Source organism: Pleurodeles waltl, chromosome 4_2, assembly GCF_031143425.1.
Source record: "Pleurodeles waltl isolate 20211129_DDA chromosome 4_2, aPleWal1.hap1.20221129, whole genome shotgun sequence".
Taxonomy (NCBI): Eukaryota; Metazoa; Chordata; class Amphibia; order Caudata; family Salamandridae; genus Pleurodeles; species Pleurodeles waltl.
Window position 1 is genome coordinate 1,039,045,472 of NC_090443.1, and position 20,994 is coordinate 1,039,066,465.

The 20,994-nt window shown below is 44.4% G+C and overlaps 1 protein-coding gene across 2 annotated transcripts in view; it reads right to left on the bottom strand.

Moving 5' to 3' along the window:
* Positions 1–303: 303 nt before the first annotated feature.
* LOC138293674 (N-acyl-aromatic-L-amino acid amidohydrolase (carboxylate-forming)-like) overlaps positions 304–20,994 on the bottom strand; it is an 84,429-nt gene continuing 63,738 nt past the window's right edge. The window contains exons 6-7 of one of the 2 annotated variants that reach the window (XM_069232979.1): positions 12,124–12,233; positions 304–1,568 (exon numbers count right to left, since the gene is read on the bottom strand). In XM_069232979.1, coding sequence (XP_069089080.1) covers positions 1,371–1,568; positions 12,124–12,233 — 308 coding nt within the window. In that variant the 3' untranslated portion in view covers positions 304–1,370. The remainder of the gene's footprint in view (positions 1,569–12,123; positions 12,234–20,994) is intronic. The other variant, XM_069232978.1, reaches the window with a different exon arrangement.

Consider the following 20,994-nt stretch of genomic DNA (forward strand, 5'->3'; position numbering starts at 1 on the left):
GGGCCCCGCGACCCCCCCTACCGCCATCCGGATCTCGGCGGTCCGACCGCCGGGATCTGGATGGCGGTAGGGGGGGTCAGAATCCCCGCGGCGGTGCAGCAAGCTGCGCCGCCGCGGAGGATTCAATGGGGCCGCGGTACACTGGCGGGACCCCGCCAGTGGTGCCGGTCCGACCGCGGCTTTACCGCCGCGGTCGGAATCCCCATTGAAGCACCGCCGGCTTGTCGGCGGTGCTCCCGCGGTCCTCCGCCCTGGCGGTCAAAGACCGCCAGGGTCAGAATGAGGGCCATAGTCTTAAAGACACTAAGGACCAGAGGACTGACAGGATAGACATAGAAAGACCATCACTCCTAAGGGGCTCCCGTATAGAACCTGATCGGAGGGACGTGGGAACACATTATATGAAGGAGTGCTTATTGAAGGATTGCGTCATTAAAAATGTTGGGGGGTGTTGGGAGATGAGGGAGATTCTCTCCTGTTTTCTAACATACATATTTATCCTGTATCTAATTGAGAGTTATTGCCTGAGTTACATTATTTCTCCGGACTTGTTATGTCCGGGTTTAAAAGCAAATAAAAAAATAAAAAAATAAAATAACAAAAAAAAGAAATGTACTGGAGATACCACATTGAAATGCCACCAATAAAATAAAACTATTTTGTGTTTCAGAATTTAATAAAAAAAAAAAAAAAAGACAGACAAAGCTACCATTTGGTGGGCCGGCATAATAAAGTGACAGTGTTTGTAAATAAGTGCCGGTGCTGAGCATCGGAAAACACCGGCACAAATCAACCATTGCTCTCCTCCAAACTTCTTCTGCCTTGATGCTTCAATCCTCTCCTTTCTTCTGAGGGTTGTACCCATCCTCCCCTAAGCCCTTTCCTTTTTCCTGTCATTAGGATGTTCTGTGGATTGTAACCTCTCTTCTTTTTACTGAATTTCCTCTCTGTGGTGCCCTCTCATCTCTTGTTTTGCCATGGAGTAGGTGGAGAAGGGGCATTTGGGAACTTCCACCACTGAACATCCTATGTTGCCCAAGTAGCTTTCCACCCGTAAGGAGTAACTGATCGATCGCCCAATTACTGTCCAGCAGAACTGAAGCTTTTCACCAAATCTTTCTCTTGCTTTCCCTCAGTGCTGTTTGATTTTCTTCATTGCAGCTTGTTTTTGGTCTGAAGCTTTTAGGTCTTCTGGGACTTGTCTTCCCAGAGAGTTGCTTTTGACCATTAGCAGCTGTTCTGTCTCATTGGTTCTGTTCCCGTTCTCTTCACTATATCTGTACCCCAAATAGTCCATATGCATTCACCCCCACTCCAAAGGATCTGTTCTAAAGGGCTGGGGCCTCCCCCTAACCCTCAAACCCCCCAAGTTAGTCCATCTGTGCTTGGATCGCAGGGACAGTTATCCTCTTCTTGGCCATCTTGTAGAAGGCAATTTCTTTCTCATAGTAAGCGGCTTCGTTGATGAAGGAAGGGTAGATGGTTGACTCGCCTTCGTAGGTGACCTCTGACCCATCCAGGGTCTGGAAGATGGGTTCTCCGGGGTGCAGAGGGAGGAAATCCTTGTCCTGAAATACAAACAGAAGGTAAGAATAATTTCTGTCTCAATCATGGGCCTAAGGTCAGTCCAAAGAGATGCATCATTTTTGGAGCCTGAATTGCAACCATAGAGTTTGTGCAGCAGGAAGGGACAGCTTCATGCTCCAATCCTAGGGCACCATTGTTTCCTTACTCAATAGTTCCATCCACGCTATCTTACCAAAAGTCTAACTGAGCCCAAAAGCCGAACTTTACTACTTTTTGTTATTCACAAAGGTAGAGTTACTACTAATACTTTTACTGGTAGTAAAGTTAGGCTTCTGGTTTAACTTTACCTTTGTGAATACCGAAAAGTACTAAAGTTAGATTTTAGTCACAGTTAGACTTTTGGTCTAACTTTACCTTTCTGAATACCGAAAAGTAGTAAAGTTAGACTTTAGTTACAGTTAGACTTTTGGTCTAACATTACCTTTGTGAATACCGAAAGGTAGTAAAGTTAGACTTTTGGTCTAAGTTGGACTTTTGGTCTAACTTTACCTTTGTGAATACCTGAGAACTGTAGCTACGACAGACTCACACAGGCAGCTATCTGTTGCTGTGAGAGCACAGCACTGTTGCTGGCTATATGTGATTCAGGAGCAAAATATGCCTACAGGAATCTGTTGTGGAGAAGCTTTCTCCTTGAATCAGTTCCTCTACAAATGAAAGGTATTCACAAAAAGGCAAATCTCTCAAGCTGAATGCCGTTCATGTTAGAAAAAATACATACAATTCTGTTTTTCACCAGGGTCACACAGATCCTGCCTGGGTGAGGGACCTCTGTGCTTTCTTGTCCTTTCTGGGACACCATACGTGTCAACTCGTGTATTTGGATGTTGCTCAGTATTCAGGTATGCCAAGAAATCAGGGAATCTTCAAAATGGGCTAAATGTCTATTGTACATTTTAAGAATTGGGGTTATTAATTTGGGGTGGATGTGAGTCCACCACAAGAAATAATGCCACCAACTTGTCAGGGTAAAACACAGTTTCAGTAATTTAAACCTGAGCTCAGCCCCCTGGTAGCAATGGCTCCTAGTGGACATGATTTAGGTAGGAAAATGTGTGAAGTATTTACGAGTGACAAAACAGTTTAAAGGTCAAAACACAACATAATAAAATCCCATAACCATTTTAGAAAACAGAGAAAAATGTAAGGAGTAAAATGACACCGAAGCGACTAAAATACAAAAAGGGGAAGAGGAGCTATGACATTTTTACAGATTTAAGGCAAAAAGCGCTAAGAAAAAGTAAAGTATGCAACAGAAGTTAGTGTTTATGGGTGAACGGGACCTAGGCGTGATTTCAGGCCAGTCACTATGGAGTGCGGCTCAAAAAGATCAAGTGAGTTTATCACGGTCAAAGACTTTACATTTTGTCTGTGAAATGGAAGTTGAAATCCCCCAGTGGGGAAAAGCTGCAGACTCTATCCACCAAAGTCCTCTTAAAGCCAGATAGATGGATGTTGGTTTTGGCAGGAAAAGCTCAGAAAAGGAGAAATTTACATTTTGAGGGCGCTGAGGTCTTCTTGTTGGGCACATAGTTTTAGCCCCTTTGCCCGGTCAAGATTCCTATCTTCGTACTTAATTTTTTTTTATGGAACTCAATATCCTCCAGCAGAGTTAGCCTTAAGCTATATCTGATTACGTTTTTTTAAAATCACACTTCTTTGCCGTGAGGTCTCAGTGCTAGCTGTGGATATTCAAAAATGACCAACGTCCCAACTTTTCAGAGTTTCTGGTAGTTTCTAAAGTTCCTATGACCTCAGGGATAGCACCTAGGGTCGAGAACTCCCTCCAGTATAGGCCACCTGCAGGATACAGTCCAGGTCTAAATGCCATTAGTCGGGGGGGGCATCATCAACAATGTTTTTTCAGCTTGTTGTGTCCAAACAGGAGGTCAGCCAACTGACCCTTGTAAACTACTTCTTAGTCCTGGGTACAAATGGGAGCTGGTCTAGGCTTTTCAGATCTACATACAGGTCTCAACCAAGTCTGAGAGGGAATGTTTTGAGCCTGTGTCAAGGGACTGTTTGCAACCCCTGGCAGGGACAGGTCCAAGACAGTAGCTGCACTGCCTTCCCTCCAGAGGGTCTGCTTTGGGACAGCCCCCAACCCACATACTCTAGGGCAGTCACTGGAATGCTGCCCGGGCTCCTCGGTAACTCTATGCGGGTCAGCAAAACAGGGTCTGCTGGGCTCAGCTGTGAGCTCAAAGGTAGCAAGCATCCAGTGGGCAGTCAGTCAATGTCTAATGAGGGTATCCACTGTTGGCTCCAGTGGTGGCAGCCGCTGCAGGACTCTGTGGACCAATTGTTGGGCGGGCATGTGGAGGCCCTGGAGTACCCTTGCGAGCTGCCCTTCCCACACTACAGCCGACGTACAGCACATGGCTGCCATGGTGGGCTAGCCCTGTTTTCTTTACTGTTGTTCAGTTCTGTTTGGCAATTACTGTTTTTCCCCACTTTCTAATCCAAGGAGAACATGTTTGGCTGGAATCTCAAGTGCCCTCAAGAAATGGGTGCCGTGACACAATCGATGGGGCCTACTCTACACTTTTGTGTAAGATAATGCCCAGTTGTGTTTAAATGAGGCTGAATGTTCAGTGGACTTAATTCTCTGATTAAACAGAAGGCACTATTGAAGTGGTGTCACACCAAGGAGGTAGAAAAATCTATGCTACAGGAGACTCACCTCCTGTTACCTGACACTAAGAGGCTCTGCTCTTACTGATACTCATTACAGTTCCAAGCAACTGACCCCACTAAAACCAAGGGGGTGACCCAGGGCTTGTCTATAACCATTGGCTTATTACACATGGATAGGTGGGGCAGGGTGGTGGGTATGAGAGCTAGACTGGAACGACCACCCTCCTCTCCGTCTATGGGCCTAATGATAGAAAGGATAAGTTCTATGGCTCACTACTCCCATTTGTTGCAAAGTTTATTAAGGGGTATTTCATTATTGGTGGGGATTTCAACACAGTTCTAGACAGTACCCTGGACTGCTCTGTGGTTGGCTACAATACTTATCCCATGGCTGTGGGATGCTCTGTGGCCCGCCACACCATCTCTGACACAGGGCATCCATGACCTTCATCTATTAGATATTTGAAGAGTGATCCATGTTGAAGAGAGGGATTACACCCACTATTCTAATGTCCATAAAACTCACACGCTGATTGATTATTTTTTGATTGTCGCCGCTCTCCAGTCACGCATCCAAAAAATCGTTATAGGCACCAAAGCCCTGTTGGACCATGCTCCGGTGTTTTTGTTGTGAGATGCAGGAGCTCCCTCCCAGCGCACGACTCCGATGTGGTACATCAACTAAATAGAATTTTGAGACCTACTGCTGCGGGGCTCTGTGTGAGAGTCTTTAGAGCATTACTTTAACAAAAACAATACCATAGAGGAGTCCTATGCTACTGTGTGGGGTGCAACCAGGCTATCCGGTGAGGCTTAACTCATAAAGCACAGATCTACCTTTGTTAAACTAGCCAAAGAAGGAGGATCTTGAGGTCCACCTTTCCCCGTTAGAGATCCAACACAATGCAATAGGCTCACATAGGGTCTACAGGGAGATGCAGTGGGTTTGGGGTGAACTAGAACAGCACTATCTGACCGATGCAGTGCGGAAACCCCTATACATTAAGCAGAAATACTATGAAGGGGGATAAGGCTCATAGATCACTAGAATACAAACTACAACAGAAAAAACTACAAATCACATCTCCTCCATCTGGAATGAAGTGGGGATTTCATACAATGACACATCTGACATCCACAGTCTCTTTAGGACCTACTATGCATCACTATACCAGGCCCACCATCCTTCAGAGTCTACTCAGGACCGGTATCTTCAGCACTTTGCCTCCCTCCTTGTTAATCCCACGCTGCTTCAGGAGCTGGAGGAGCCTTTTACCCCCGAAGAGGTGAGGGCAGCCACACAGCAATTCAAACTCAACAAGGCTCCTGGGCCTGACGGGTTCTTGGTCCCAGTTTACAAAGCCTATTGCGAGTTGTTAGTGGAACCCTTGGCTAAGGTTTTCAACTCTTTCCTTCTCACCAAAGCAGTAACGCCAACCATGGCGGAATCTATAGTAACACGGCTATTGAAACCAGGCCAAGACCCAACAGTTAGCTCTTCGTATAGGCCCTTTGCCTTGATGAATTCTGATGTCAACATTTTCACTTCCAGCCTGGTTTCACCACCTCCACTCCATTGGGTCATTGTTGCTATCCAGCTGCCAGTCAGGGTTTATCAGGAATAGACAGGCCTGGGAAAATGTTCAACTAGCAGTGAACGTGATTAATGTAGTAGAGCGGACCAACACCACAACCCTACTTCTTTTGCTAGATGCGGAGAAGAATTTTGACCATGTGGTCTGACCATTCCTTCATGCAGTCCTATCAAAGACTGGCCTAGCTCCCAAAGTGATGACCTATCTGTTGGCCAGCTACAAGACCCTGACCTTACGTATAAGGGTCAATGGTGCCCTCTCCCCTCGGACGCCCCTTCACAGGGGCACTAGACAGGGTTGCCCTTTGTCTCCACTAACTTTCAGCCTCATGATGGAGCCGCTGGTCCATCATCTCAAAATGAACCCCTGGATCCGAGGGCTCGAGATAGTCGGAGAATTCTACAAATTAACAATGTTGGCTGATGATGAACTATGTTTCCTTAAGTGACCAGATATTTTCTTTTGTACCCAGATACATCTCTTCCAGTGTTGCTGGAAGAATTAAAGCAATTTGAAGCAGCTTCAGGCTTCTGCATCAATTACACAAATTTATGGGCCTTGGGGAAACAGACCCCACTTGCAGGACTCGAGCCCTGCTCTCCTCCTTTGTCCTCACCTAGGAGGCTACCGCCATGTGTTATTAAAGTATCTCCTTGACTAATTCTATTTATACACTGTGTGAACATAACATTCCTCCAGTGTTGGAGGTTCTCTTAAAGGATCTCAACCATTAGGGTAGGTTGGAGATATCATGGCTGGGACGTATCAGTGCTGTCAAAGTGAATTACCTTCCCCAACTACTTTATGTAGTGCACAGCTTGCCCCTTTGGATTCCCTGTGAAATCGTCACACACACCCAAAAGCAGCTGCTGCAATTTGTGTGGCACAACTCCACTCCCAGAATACCACGAGGGTCACTGTACAAAAGAACATCAGATGGAGGGCTGGGATTTCCCAATATAGATCACTACATTCACACATCACAGTATCAGTCCACTGTTGAAAGGCATCATCGCCTCTATACCAACCCTTGGGTGCTCCTGGAATAGGAATGCTCCGTCACCCCCTTGCAACACATCCTGTGGATGAAACCCCAAGACCACCTTCCACCCTCACATACCTCACTGTACGCTACTGCAACTCTCTTTCGGCACTGGGATAAAATTAACCAGTGTCAAGCGGCCACTTTGAGGACTGGGGGGTGGAGCACTCCCTCTTTTGTACTAAGATGAAGTTGCATTTCATAGGCAGTTACATAGATAGCGCTTTCACCTGACTCCTGCAGATGATTTCCACCTCACACAGCTCCTCCATTCGATGAATACACTGAGAGTGAAAGATAACGGTAGTAGAGCCAATACAACTTTGGAGCACCTCTTCTACCAAGGATCTCCCAGGAGGGGCATCACACACCTGTATGAGGTGATAGGTGGCCTTTTCTAGCCACACCGACACTCTTATCAGTTGCGTGGGAGCAAGACTTAGGGATCACTATCCAAAGAGGGCACACACAGGCTCCAATGAGGGCACAGACACGGCCTTAGAACCTCTCACAGGCTCCACTGATGGCACAGACACCTTAGCACCTCCAGTGAGGACATATAGCTTGCTTTAGAACCTCTCACAGATCTGAGGAAAGAGACACTGTCTTAAGATCTCTTCAAGGTTCCTTTGAGGGTACAAACAGCTTAGGACCTCTCACTTTCTCCATTGATGACACAGAGACGTTAGGACCATTGACAGGCTCCTAGGAGGATACAGGCTTTGCAATAGGGCCTCTTTCTGTTTAGACAAAACCTCTCACAGGCTTTAGTCAGGGCAGAGGTACTTCTGAAGTCATCAGGACTTCTACAGTCATTGTGGATATTGGTAAAAGATGGGCGTGTGTGCTGTAATATGCTGTGACTTCTCTCCGCGTTCTTCTGCACAATATATAATATAATAAACAAATGACCAATTAATGTATTGTGGTGCAGTGTTCTTTAAAAAGCTGCGTCTTCAACTCTTGCCTAAGTGGGAGCAGCTAAGGTGAATGTCGTTGGCATAGGAGAGGACATCTATGTTGTGGGTGTGGATGGAGCTGGCTCGTGCAATAATGTATGCTTGAAGAGGGTCGGGCTAAGGGAGGATCCAGGTGATACTCTGCAGATGAAGTCATGGGCGTCGGAAGAGCAGGGAGCTAAGCTGACTGATTACGTCTGTCCGTTCAGGAAGAAGCCGATCCAGCAGATGGTAAGTCCTTAGATTGCAATCTCATTTAGGTGTCAGATGAGGATGCAGTGGGATACCATGTTGAATGCAGCAGAGAAGTCCAGGAGGATGAGGGCAGCTGTGTCTCCTCTGTCCAAGATCATGCAAATGCTGTTTGTAGCGGTGATGACTGTTTCCATGCTGTGGTTGGGTCAGAAGCTGTACTGTGTGAAGTCCATGAGTTAGTGGTGGTTGGTGAGGTATTAGTTGGCTCTGTAGTTGGCGAGCAATGTTATGTTATGTATATCTGTAAAGAGCATTATCATCTGTGAGGTGCTGGTGGTTGTAGGGTCCACAGAGGTCTTTTTTGAAGTACGGAGAGAATTGTGACATTTTTCCATTTAGTCAGGAAGGCAGCAGAAGTGATGAAGTAATTGAGAATGCAGCCACTCTGGTCCATTGTATTAACCAATGCTCGTTCATACATATCGAGAGAGTGGTAACTAATGCATGTTCCCACCCCAGGTCCTCATGGATTCCCTGCAGAATTCTTTAAAGGGCTGATGAAGTTCATCACCCAACCCCTCCCTGACCTATTCTTAAATGCAGAAGTATCATATAGCCTCCCAAATGATCTATGCAAGGCACAGATCACAATGATTCTCAAACCAGACCGTCCAGAAATCACTGCAACTCTTATAGACTAATCCCTTTTACAAACACCGGTGCCAAAATCTTGGCCAAAGTCCAACAAACCATCTACTTGAGGTTATTGGCAAACCTGTGCCTAAGGACCAGAGTGGCTTTGTGCTGAGATGTCCAACATGATTTGACATCAGATGCCCTTATAGTAAAAAACACACCGAGTGAACTACTTGACCTTACCTTAGTAGACCTGGAGAAGTCTTTCAATAGCTTCTCATGGAACTATGTATTCTCTCTACTGGAACACCTGGGTTTCGGACCTATCTGCATCTCATATACATAGCTACTGTACAAAGACCTAACAGCATGGGTGATCGGGAATGAGGATGCCGAGTCAAGGATAAGGACTGGACATTTGCAGTCACGTGCCTAGGGAATCAGCGATATTTATGAGATCCCGCTTAGAAGAGTTTGAAGATTTACAGAAAATATGCATGACTCCATTAAAAGTATGGTGGATGCGACGCAGTCCCAGCCCAAGTTGCCTTAGAAGTGAGCCAAAAGAGAGAAACTTCACCCACACAATTGCGTTATGCAACATAACTCGCCCCTACTGGGAAGCCGTGCTAAACATTTTGCAGACGGTTCTCAATCGCCCGGTTCAACTAGTCCCCAAAATTACCCTGTTAAGCATCCTTGAAGATGAGGGTACACAAACACTGAACAAACCTTCCTTCGATTAGGGCTTGTCCTCCTCAAAAGAGCTCTTGCTTAAAGGTGGAGAAGCCTTTCAGGGGCATGTAGTGAGAGATAAAAGTCTAGTCTAGACAGGTGCTCCATTCTAGAATTCTCAGTATGTGAGGCTAGAACTTTCTCCAAGAAACCCCAAAACATTTGGGAGAAATGGTCAAGCTATCATGATGGGTTCGAGAAGAAAGCCAATAAATTATATCTAGATCCAATTTATGATTAACAATTCCCTATGTGAGTTATAAACTTCACTATTGATGTGTATTGCAAACCTCTACAACAATGACTAGATGTATGGGGATGTATGTGCCAAAGCCAATTTATTGTTCAAAGTTGATTACATGTATTTTGGTTTTACTGTTTGACTCTACTTGAGTAAATGTAAATATATGGTGGTGAAAGAACACTTAGGTGGCAAAGTCAAGCCAACCGGGCACAGGCAGGAACACCCTCCCTCAAACACAGCATTTTAGACACTCATTGTGAAGTGGGAGAATAATTGATGTGCTTGTGTGCTCCACTTGGCACATGTGACCCTCTTTGATTTGGAATCTAATCCCCTTCTGCACCCCTCCCAATTGAGTTTCCGAACACGACACAGCACCAAAACAGCACCACTGGAAATATCTGAGTCGCTAAAAATGTCCTTGGATAACGGTCACAATCCCACACTCATTCTGTTAGACCTGTCAGTGGCTTTTGACACTGTCTCCCATGATCTTCTTCTACAATGCTTGTTCAACTGTGGTATCGGGGAGTGGCCTTAGAGTCACTGATCTCTTACCTTACAGAGTGAGAACAATCGGTCTGGACGAAACCACTGGTAGAGTTTATCGGCATTATTATGGTCTCATATCCCGATAACACTCAGTTTTGCTTTCTCCTATGAGGGCAACTCAGATACTAGCAAGGACTCCTTTTCTAACTGCATGAGAGCAGTCTAAGGCTTGCCAGAGAAAGTGAACTACAATGCAATCTAGATAAAATTGAAATCCTACTGTTTGAGTCTAACCCAAATCCAGGTTGGTCCTGAGCTTGGCCTAAGAATGAACCTACCCCCACTCCGCCAACTCAGGCAGTGAGAAACCTGGGAGCCATCCTTGATAATGACTTACCCTTCAAGTCTGAGATTCGGTCATTGCCAGAAACTGTAATTGGACCATAAGGGCACTGAAATAATTCCATCTCCCCTCCCTTGGGAGGCCCACAAAACAGTAGTTTGAGACACAATTCTCTCCAGACTAAACTGCGCAAATGCCTAGTATTTGGGACTACCCGCATACCTAATCTGTCGACTGCAGTTGCTCCAAAACAAGGCAGTCTGCTTTCTTTTCAACCTCTGAAAAGGTACCCCTGACTCACCATTCCTCGCCAATCTGCACTGGCTACCAGTTAGAAAAAGGGTCACCTTCAAAGCCCTCACTCTACCCCACGGGGCCCTGCATAGCGGTGGCCCCTGTCATCAGAATAAAAGAATCAAAAAGTACCAGCCAAGCACAAATCTGCAGTCTAGTAAGGCTCACCTTATATCAACCTCCCGCTTCAAAAAATCAAGACGTGGTGGGACCTCATTTCTAGGACGTACAGCCAGAATATGGAACCACCTCCCAAATTCAGCTCAGAAGCATATAAACTGAATCTGCCTTCCACAAATCGTTATTAACCCATCTGTTCAGCCAATAATGCCCTCTCCTCTCCCTCCTCCTGCATTTCTTGTTACAGTGCTGGGGCACTCAATTGTAAGTAGCTGTTCGCGCTATATAAATAACATGATTCATTCATCCATTCATTCACTTGATAATTTGTTCTGAATAGCGGCCATCTTGGCCTCACAAGGAAGCTGCCACAGGCCTGTGTCTAGTTTAACTCTTACTACTTGCTCCATGACTTCAGAGACCAAACACTTCAGGGCTAATGCAATCTGGGAGCTGCCATCTTGATTCACTTCAACTGAACCAATTGGACTAACAGACTTAAAAAAACACAAAGAGGCTCATTATGACCTCAGTGGACGGTTTTCACCGTCCGCCGAAGTACCAATGGTCAGGTTGTTGCCAGTGCGGCTGCCTTCCCGCAGGCCCCAATCAGAGTTTCTCCACTGGGTCAGCATGCGGGAATGGTGTTTCTGCCCACTGGCCCAGCAGGGAACAGCCTACAACATTGAAGCCAGCTCATGATAGAGCCGGCGACAATGCTGTATTGCGTAGGGTGCAGAAGCACCTGTCGTGATGTTAGTGAACATCATGACGGGGCTTGCCAGGGGGCCCCCTGCACTGCCCATGCCAAGTGTATGGGCAGCGCAGGGACCCACTTGGGGTATTCTGCATGTTTTACTGCCATGTAAAGGCTGACGGAGAGGGGGGTCGTAATTCCCAGGGCTGCGCTGCTTGCAGCACTGTCCTGGCAGACTAGGACCACCAGGAGCGCCAGTCCCTCCTGTGGAGGAAAACCGGCGGTCCGACCGTAGTACGATCAACATGGTCATAATGTGTCAGTCAGACCATCGCCAAAATGGTCGGACCACCGCTTTGGTGGCGGTCAGACCACCACTGCGACCCTGGCGGTCTGAAGACCGCCAGAGTCGTAATCAGACCAATGTGAATAAAGGAAAGCTCAGGTCTGGAGCATGGAGCAAGTTTTATCACAACTGTGTGTGTCCTAGATTGAAGCATAAACCAGATATCACATTAAACATCTACTAAACACAGATTGGACTGACCTGAAGTTTGGGGTGGATGACCCCTGAGATCTCGCCATTTGAGTGTCGAGGGAAGTCCTGATGGTTGATGGTCACGTAGGCTTCCATTTCAAAGCCTGGGAAGGCGGATCCTGGAAAATAGGCAAATAGATAAGAGAGAAATACAAAGGAGACTGCATTGACGATATTTAGAGATAGAGAGAGAAAGGGAAGAAAATGGGAGAGAAAAAGGAAAAGAGGAGAAAAAGAGAACTAGTCAAGTGAGATAGAAGAGAGAGTGAAGTAGAAAAGGAGAGGGGAGAGATGGGAGAAGGGCAGGGAGATTAAAAGTAAGCAAAAAGACAGTTTGAGAAACACAGCAGAAGAAAGACTCAATTGTAAAGCAGCAGAGGAAAGGAGAAAATAGAAGTAGAGAAATATAGAGGGTGATTTTAAGGTGAGAGGAGAAACATGGCACTGTGGAAAAGATAGGTTGGATTCAACAATAGAAATGAGTAGGAAAACTGGAGCAGTGACTGCAAGAGAAGGCGACAGTGCATGAAGAGAAGAGGGAAGAGACAAAATGGATTGCAGCAATAGTGCAGAGTACAGGGTGGTATGCTGTCAGAACACATTGGCCCTCATTACAACCCTGGCGGTTGGCGGAGAAGCGGCGGTAAGACCGCAAACAGACCGGTGGAAAAAAACATGGAATTATGACCGTGGCGGTTACCGCCGCGGTCATCCGCCACTTCGCCATTCCGACCGCCATGGCGGTCATGCCCGCTGGGCTGGAGATTTCGGTCTCCAGCCCGGCGGTCATCACAAGACCGCCAACGGTATCAGGACCCTGCATACTGCCATGGATTTCAGGTGGTTGGGAACCACCATGAGATCCATTGCGGTAGGCACTATCGGTGCCAGGTAATTCCTTCACTGGCACTGATAGGGGTCTCCCCCACCCCCCACTACCCCCCACGAGACCTCCCCCCACACCCCTGCCACCCCCAAAGGTGGCACAAACCCCCTCCCCACCCCCACCCCAACATGCACATATACACACCCCTACACGCACACACACCCAACATGCACATACACGCACCCCTACACACACACATACACCACGAGAACACATACCCACACACATACAAACAGACATGCACACCAACCGACCCGTACACATTTCCCATACACACAGCACCCCCCGCACGCATACACGCACTCACACACCCCCTCTACACACGCACACCCCCATGCATGCACACAACACACATCACCCCCCCCCCACCCCCCTCCCCTAACGGACGATCAACTTACCTTGCCCGTTGGTCCTCAAGGAGGGGACGGGATCCATGGGGGCAGCTCCGCCAGCAGCACACCGTCACCAGAACACCGCCACACCGAATCATGGGATGTGATTCTGTGGGCGGTGTTCTGTTGATGTGGCGGTGGAGCCTCCACTTTCCCGCTGACCGCCAGTATGGCTGCTGGCGGCTTTCCGTACGTCAAAGGACGGAGGGCTGCCAGCGGTCATAATATGCAGCGCGGAAGACCGCCACCACTGGTGGTCTTCACCACGGCAGTACATCGGCGGTCTTGCGAAAAGACCGCGAGGTCGTAATGAGGGCCATTATGTATGCGCTCTGACAGTTCTGCACTGCCTGGAATAGTGTTCCAGGCCCCTAGACATACACTGGGATCCACCCAGTAGAATCTCTGTGCAGACTGCTGACTGCCACTTCCTGCACAAGGACACATAGAACCTCATTACGAGGCTGGGGGTCTTGAGACCGGCAGCCTCGCGGTGGCGGTCGGACCGCCGCACTCCAGGTGGTCAGACCACCACATTACGACCCTCGTGGTCGGAAAGCCAGGGGACTGTCGTCCCCACCAGGAACATGGTTCCTGAGGGGCTGACAGTGATTGGCTCAGCCATGGAGGCGCTGAGTTCAGCGCAACTGCACTGATCACGAGTCCAGTTTCCGCCAGCCTTTTCAAGGCAGGGACCCCGCCATGAAAAGCCTGATGGAAACCCAATGCTGGGGGCGGCAGGGGGGGCCCCTGCACTGCCCACGACAATGTTGTAGGCAGTGCAGGCCCCCCCCTGCCCAGCACGGCAGACAGTGCACATTCCGAAGGTGCTGGGGTCACCCTCTGTGTGATGACATTGGCCTCGGCATCATGAGGATCCGAGGCCAATGTCGCCACACGGCCTCCAGTGGGCTGACTGGCGGAAACCTCTGATTTCAGAGGTTTCCGTCAGTCAGCCCAGTGGAATCCTTGTAATTGGGCCAGTGGTGGGGAGACTGCCAGCTCCGCAGCAGTTTCCTCTCCATGGGTCTGGCGGTCCGGGTTTCGAACTGCCAGACTCGTATGAGGTTCTTAGTGCTGCTGTTCAGGGCTCATCCCAGCTGGTATTTGGACAAAAAATCTGAATATAAAACTTGTGATACAAAAATATTGGGTCACGAATATTAGGATGTCAAAAATATTGTTGACAGAAAAATTGAAGGTAAAAATATTGTTTAAAGTGTTGTTTTTAATATTGCTGTAATTGATTTAGAAAATATAATTGTATGTAATATAATTTGTAAGTGTTAATTAGTAATTAGTATGTTTGTTGTAGCGTGTTTGATTCTAAATGTTTATTAACTTTTTTATTTGTGATTTAGTATGATAATTTATTAGTTATGGAATTGTTAAAATGTGTATTTTTAGTTCTATTATTGCTTACAAAAATGGTTTTATAATTATTTTTAGTAGCTGGATATGGAGTTTTTAGGTAATGAGGGTTAGGAGTTTTTTTAAAATTGTATATTTTCAAATACATTTTATGTTAATTATTTTAATGATGTCCAAATTAATATTTTATATTTTTTATTTATTTTGTAACTTTCATTTTTTATATATCCGTTGTATTACATTTTCAATAAGAAATATAAAAAATATTTACATTATAAAAATAGTTAGAAATATATAACAATGTATTTTAATAAAGTAAATTATTTAGACTTTTTGATATAAAAGTTGTAAAGTGTATACTTTTTGTGAAAAATACATTTCAATGATACAAATATATATATATTTTTTATTATGATTTTATATTAAAATATATATTTTAAATGTTTCTAGTTTAAAGGATTAATTGTGGATTATTATTTTTTATTTTACGTTTTAAAGTTTAGGAATGGTAGTAAATATTTAGAAAATATATTATTTATTTACAGTAATAACATTTTTTATGTGTTATTGTTTACATATGAATACATATGTTTGTAGTTTGGTCAGTGTTTTTTAGGTTACATTTTAGTTTAGTTTATAGTTAAAAAATTATATGTGAGTATGAAGTTTTGTTTGTATATATACACAATATTTAATGTGTACTACCTTGTATAAAACATTTTAGATCACAGTGGAAATAGCAAAGTTCACCTCTTTAGCACTCAACAACTTCTTCAAATAGGCTTAGATTGAAGAGGGAATAGTAAATGTCGTCCGTTTTAGTGTCCAACACCTTCCAGCAATATGGTCAGATTGGAGTGGGAATAGTAAATGTCACACCTTTCATGTCCAAAACCCTCTACAAATTGGTATAGATAAAAGTGGGAATAGTAAATGTTATCTTTTTAGTGTGCAACACATTCCCCAAATTGGTATATGTTGTAATGGGAATAGTAAATGACACCATTTTAGTGTCTAATATTTTACCCAAATTGGTTTAGATTGAAATGAGAATAGTAGATGTCACCTCATTAGTGTCCAACACTTTCTGAAATTGGTTTAGATCTGAGTGGGATTAGTAAATGTCACTTCTTTTGTGTCCAAAACCTTCTCTAAATTAGTAAAAATTATAGTGGGAATAGTAAATGTTACCTTTTTATTGTCTAACACCTTCCCTAAATTGGTATAGGTCGGAGTGGGGATAGTAAATGACACCCTTTTAGTGTCTAACACCTTCCTTAAATTGATTTAGGTTTCAGTGGAAACAGTAAATGTCACCGCTTTTGTGTCCAACACTGTCCCCAAATTGGCTTCAATTGGAGTGGTAACAGCATTTTTCATCCTTTTAGTGTCCAACACCTTCTTCTCATTGGTATGGGCTGGAGTATGAATAGTAAATGTTAACCTTTTAGCATCTAACACCTTTCCCAAATCTGTATAGGTTGCAGTGGGAATAGTACTAGACACCCTTTTAGTGTCCAGCACTATTCCCAAATTGGTTTTAAAAAGAGTGGGAGCAGTAAAAATCATCTCTTAATTGTCCAACACTTTCTTCAAAATGGTTCATGTTGGAGTGCGATTATTTAATTTGATAAACTTAGTCTGAAATCCTTTGTTTTATTTATGTACAAATAGTTTGTGCTATTTCATTTGTATTGTTGATGTATAGAAATATAATAAAAAATGGTTGTCTGTTTGTAAGCAATTATATTGTTAATTCCATTTTTGCAGAATAAAGACATTTAACATATTTTCCACGTGTTATTTATATTTTCAAAGTTCATTTAATGTATATATTTACATTTTTAAATGTATATATTTAAACTGTAAAATAAACATCTATATAGTTAAGTAAATAAAACATTCATGAGGTTTTTTATTATTAAATAAAAATGTAAATTACATTTAAAACTATTGTATGTTGTACTTTTGTCACTTTTGTCCCATTGTTTAATGCTTATTTAAGATTTCTTACATTGTTTATTATACCTATTTTCAACACCATTTCAACAAAACAATTCAGTATATAATAAATAATTGTGTATATTTGACACTTTTATGTAGCGTATACTTTATACTGTTTTTAACATTTCTTACAACATTGGTACACATATTTTACATGTTTAATATTTTCTTTCATTTTTACATACATTTTTTAAATATGTTTTTATATTATTTCCGATTTATTTCTATGGGGAGATTGTATTTTTTAGTTTCATTTAGCAGCCATTTTTTACTGCCATCCTATATTTTTCAGTCTTTTTGTGTTATTTTAGGTTCCTGAAACCAAGTCATGGTAAGGTGCTGCTACTTGTCTGAACAGGTAAGTCCTTTTCTAAAGATTTTTTTTTTTTTAGGGTGGGGACAGTGTTTAGAGGAGAGGTCTAGAAGGTAGTTATAGTGTTGTTTGTGGGTATGTTGTATATTTAGATGTATTAACAGTAGTGGTTTGTAGTTTTGGGTTTCCGTACACTGTTTTAGTAATGGGTCATTATGTTTTGTTAAATTGTGTTATGTAACTTATATTTTGATAATCAAGTGTGATGTATATCTATTTTTGGGATTGTACTGTATTTTTTTTTTACTTTAGAGATTTGTGTCTACAAATGTGTCTTATGGACAATGAGAGTTTCCATTTTAAAATGAAATAAATTTTGATTTATAATAAGCCAATGCTTTACTTTTAACTTTGATTTCCTTTTTTTGGATTTCCTGGAATGCTTCTTTTTTTAAAACAGTTTTTGGGTTTTTATGTTCCTAGATACTCCAAATTGCTTTGAGGGATCTGTATATTGCTTTTGTTTTAATTTTGCTTTTTTGGGGGGCTTTTTGGATAATAATTTTCCCATTTATGGTGGATTACTATTTTGGACTATGTGGATACAGAGGAAGATATGCAGCTACCTACTAGTATGTCTATTTATTTAATTTCTTTTGGGTGGGAAATGTGTAAATATTATGTGATTGTTATTTGGAATTGTTTATGTGTTGTAATTATTTTAAGTGATAGACTGAGTTTGTTTTTCAGTTTTTTCACTGGTGATGCTTACATTTTTTGTTTGAATAATTTATATATCATTTTATTATCTCACTCTTCATTAAAAGCGGACTTTTATTTAATTTTGAGACTGATGTAATAAAATATTATATTTAATATTTAAATGATTTGTAATGGTAGTTTAGATTTTGTGATAGTTTTTTTCGACTTATGTAGGTTACTATTTATTTTATAATCTGCTTGTGTCTATTATTTCTAAGTAATCTATTCCTTTGTTATTTATGAAGACTTTCGGGCTCATTGTAAGTCAGGAGACCCTCCGTGGGACCACCAAACTCATGGGGTGGATGTCACCGCCATGGCGGTGACGTCTCAACTGTGCGTATTACTATGTTCCCGCCAGGCTGACTAGTAGGAGCACTGTAATACATGTTCCCGCCAAGCTGACCGGCAGGAACAGTGTTAGGATATTGGCCCAATATCTTAACACTCCAGCACCCTCGGAATGCACACTGTCTGCAAAGCAGACAGTACACACTCTAACGGTTCTGGGCAGGCTCCCCCCCACAGCCCCCAGCACTTTCTTTCCACCACCCTTTTCATGATGGGCTCGCCGCTATGAAAAGGCAGGCAGAAAGAGGGGTTGTAATCAGCCAGGCGGTGCTGAGTTCAGTTCCGCCATAGCTGATTGCAAGCCCGCTGCCATTATGCCATCCGGAACCATGTTACCGGCAGGAATGACGGTCCTTTGGCGGTCCGACCACCAAAGTTGTAATTTGGCAGTCGGACCCACAAAGCCACACAGATCGGACTGCCACTGCGAGTTTTGCACTCTTGTGACCGCCAAACTCGTAGTGAGGCCCTTTGACTTAAGATTGTATCATCTTGTACATTCTTTTGGTTTGTTTGCTATGTTTAGGGGCGATTTGTCTAAACGATTGCTCCCTTCGTAGCTGTTTGCATTTTTTCTGTTTCTGTAATGCTTCTATAAATTAGTACAGAGTAGGTTGGGTTCTACCTAGCGTGGATTTGAAAGGCATTGTGCCATCCTTCCACTGCAATGTCTGTCTCCTCATCCCAAACTTCCTTGATTTTCCCCCATAACACCTCTCCTTTCCCCAAACCCCCCCTCGACTCCCCTTCCACCGTCACCCCTCCCACCCCCCCTTCTCCCCCAGCCCTCCCCTAGACCTAACTTGTTGAACTGTAGAGATACTCATATCAAGCCTGCCCCCCCATCACCTCTAACCCATACCCTGATTCTAACCCATCTCACCCCACGACAGCCTCCTTTAACCTTCTGCCCAGTGATCCTAGATCCCATCTGAAACAGTCACCCCAGCCCCTACCTAAGAGGAACTTTATCTCCCACTCCTCCACCCCTAAAACCTCTCCCTCCACAAATATCAATGAACGGCTCTCCAACCTTGAATCACAACTAGAACTCATCATTCAAGGCATCAACAAGATAGCGAGAAGCCTCTACCCACTGATACTCCCAGTAGCGACCCAGACACTCACACCTCCTTCGGTCAACAGCTCCTCACAGAGTATCCGCTGGCCCTCTAGACCCTTTCTTCGAAACACCTCGAGACCAAGAAGAACAATCCCTCCTTGATCTCACAAGGAAGCTACCAAACTCGCTCACTCCTACAACCCATCCCTCCCTACCCCAACCCCCCCCTTCTAACATACAAGTCATCACTGGCCTCAGGAGACAACATATACAGCCTCCCTCTCCCAGACCCCCTGCTCACCTCGTTAATATCCCCCCATTCCCTTCCAGGCCTGAACCTAAGATCCATCCTCGCACCAACTGCATGCTCATAAACTGCAGATCAGCAGTCAAACACGCTACGTATCTTGCTGACGCTATCCTCAACCATAACACTGACATTGCCTTCATCACAGAGACCTGGCTAACCAAACTCTCGCAACTGATCATGGACACCCTCTTCCCTCCTGGCTACTCTATCTACAACAAAGAGAGAAAGGACCGCCCGGGGGGAGGTATTGCCATCATCCACAAAAATACCATAGAAATAGATTTCAAAGAAGCTCTCACTTTCAATTCCTGTGAACACTTGAACGCCTCTACTAAGACCAGCGACAACTCTAAGGTGACCTTCCACCTTCTCTACCACCCCCTGGTAATACCCAACCTTTTGCGGACCACCTAGCTGACCTAATAACGCACTGCTCCCTCTCTGACCCCAACTTCATTATCTTGGGCGCTGGAACGATGAGAACAATGCACTCATCCAAACCCTAAATGACTTTCTTCACAGCAACAACCTTTCCCAACACTGCAAGTGCCAAACCCACATCAAAGGCGCTACACTGGATGCGATTATAGCGCATAAAGATTCCCTCACGGTCGACGATATTCTTCCTGTCAACTGGTCAGATCATCGCATCTTCCTTTTCCATCGCAACTATATCCCCCAACTCACTACTCATCCTCAAAAATCTTTTAGTTGGAAAAGAAATGTCAGCCAAATCCCCCTATCTACCCTGGAAGAAAAAATCACCTCCCTTATTCCCCCCCCCTCGTACATCCTCTCCAAGACGGACTCAACCACCCACTACAACTCGACTATGACTATCATACTTAATCAGCTTGCCCCTCTAAAACTGAAAAGACTGCGAAACATCCCATCTAGAGCTTGGTTCAACAATGACCTCAATTCAGAGAGAAGACAACTCAGAGCTACTGAAAGACTTTGGAGATCCGACCTCTCCTCCACCCACTTGGAGTAGCTCAGAAGTGCACGGAGAAGTTACAAAAAACACATATATAATGAAAAAAGATCCTTCTTCCAGAATACCTTGACAGAGCCATAAACCGCCCGAAGGAGCTCTTTAACATCATTAAACAACAAACTACCAAACCTGCTCCCAACCCCTTACCCTCTACCACGGTCACTTGCGTTAACTTTGCCAAATTCTTCAACGATAAAATCACTGAGATTGAACTTTCCCTAGCACTGGACTCCCCCCCCAATATTGTGCCCCGCCTCCCTTCCACTATCAATTTTATCCCTGCTCCATACCTCTCTGACAACCCGCCCCCCAAAACCGAAATCACTCTCCCCATCCAGACGCTGCTGCCGGCCCCCGCTAGCTGGAGTTCTTTCCAACCCCTCCTGGTATCGGACATCTCCAAACTTATGTCCTCCTCCAAAACCTCCTCC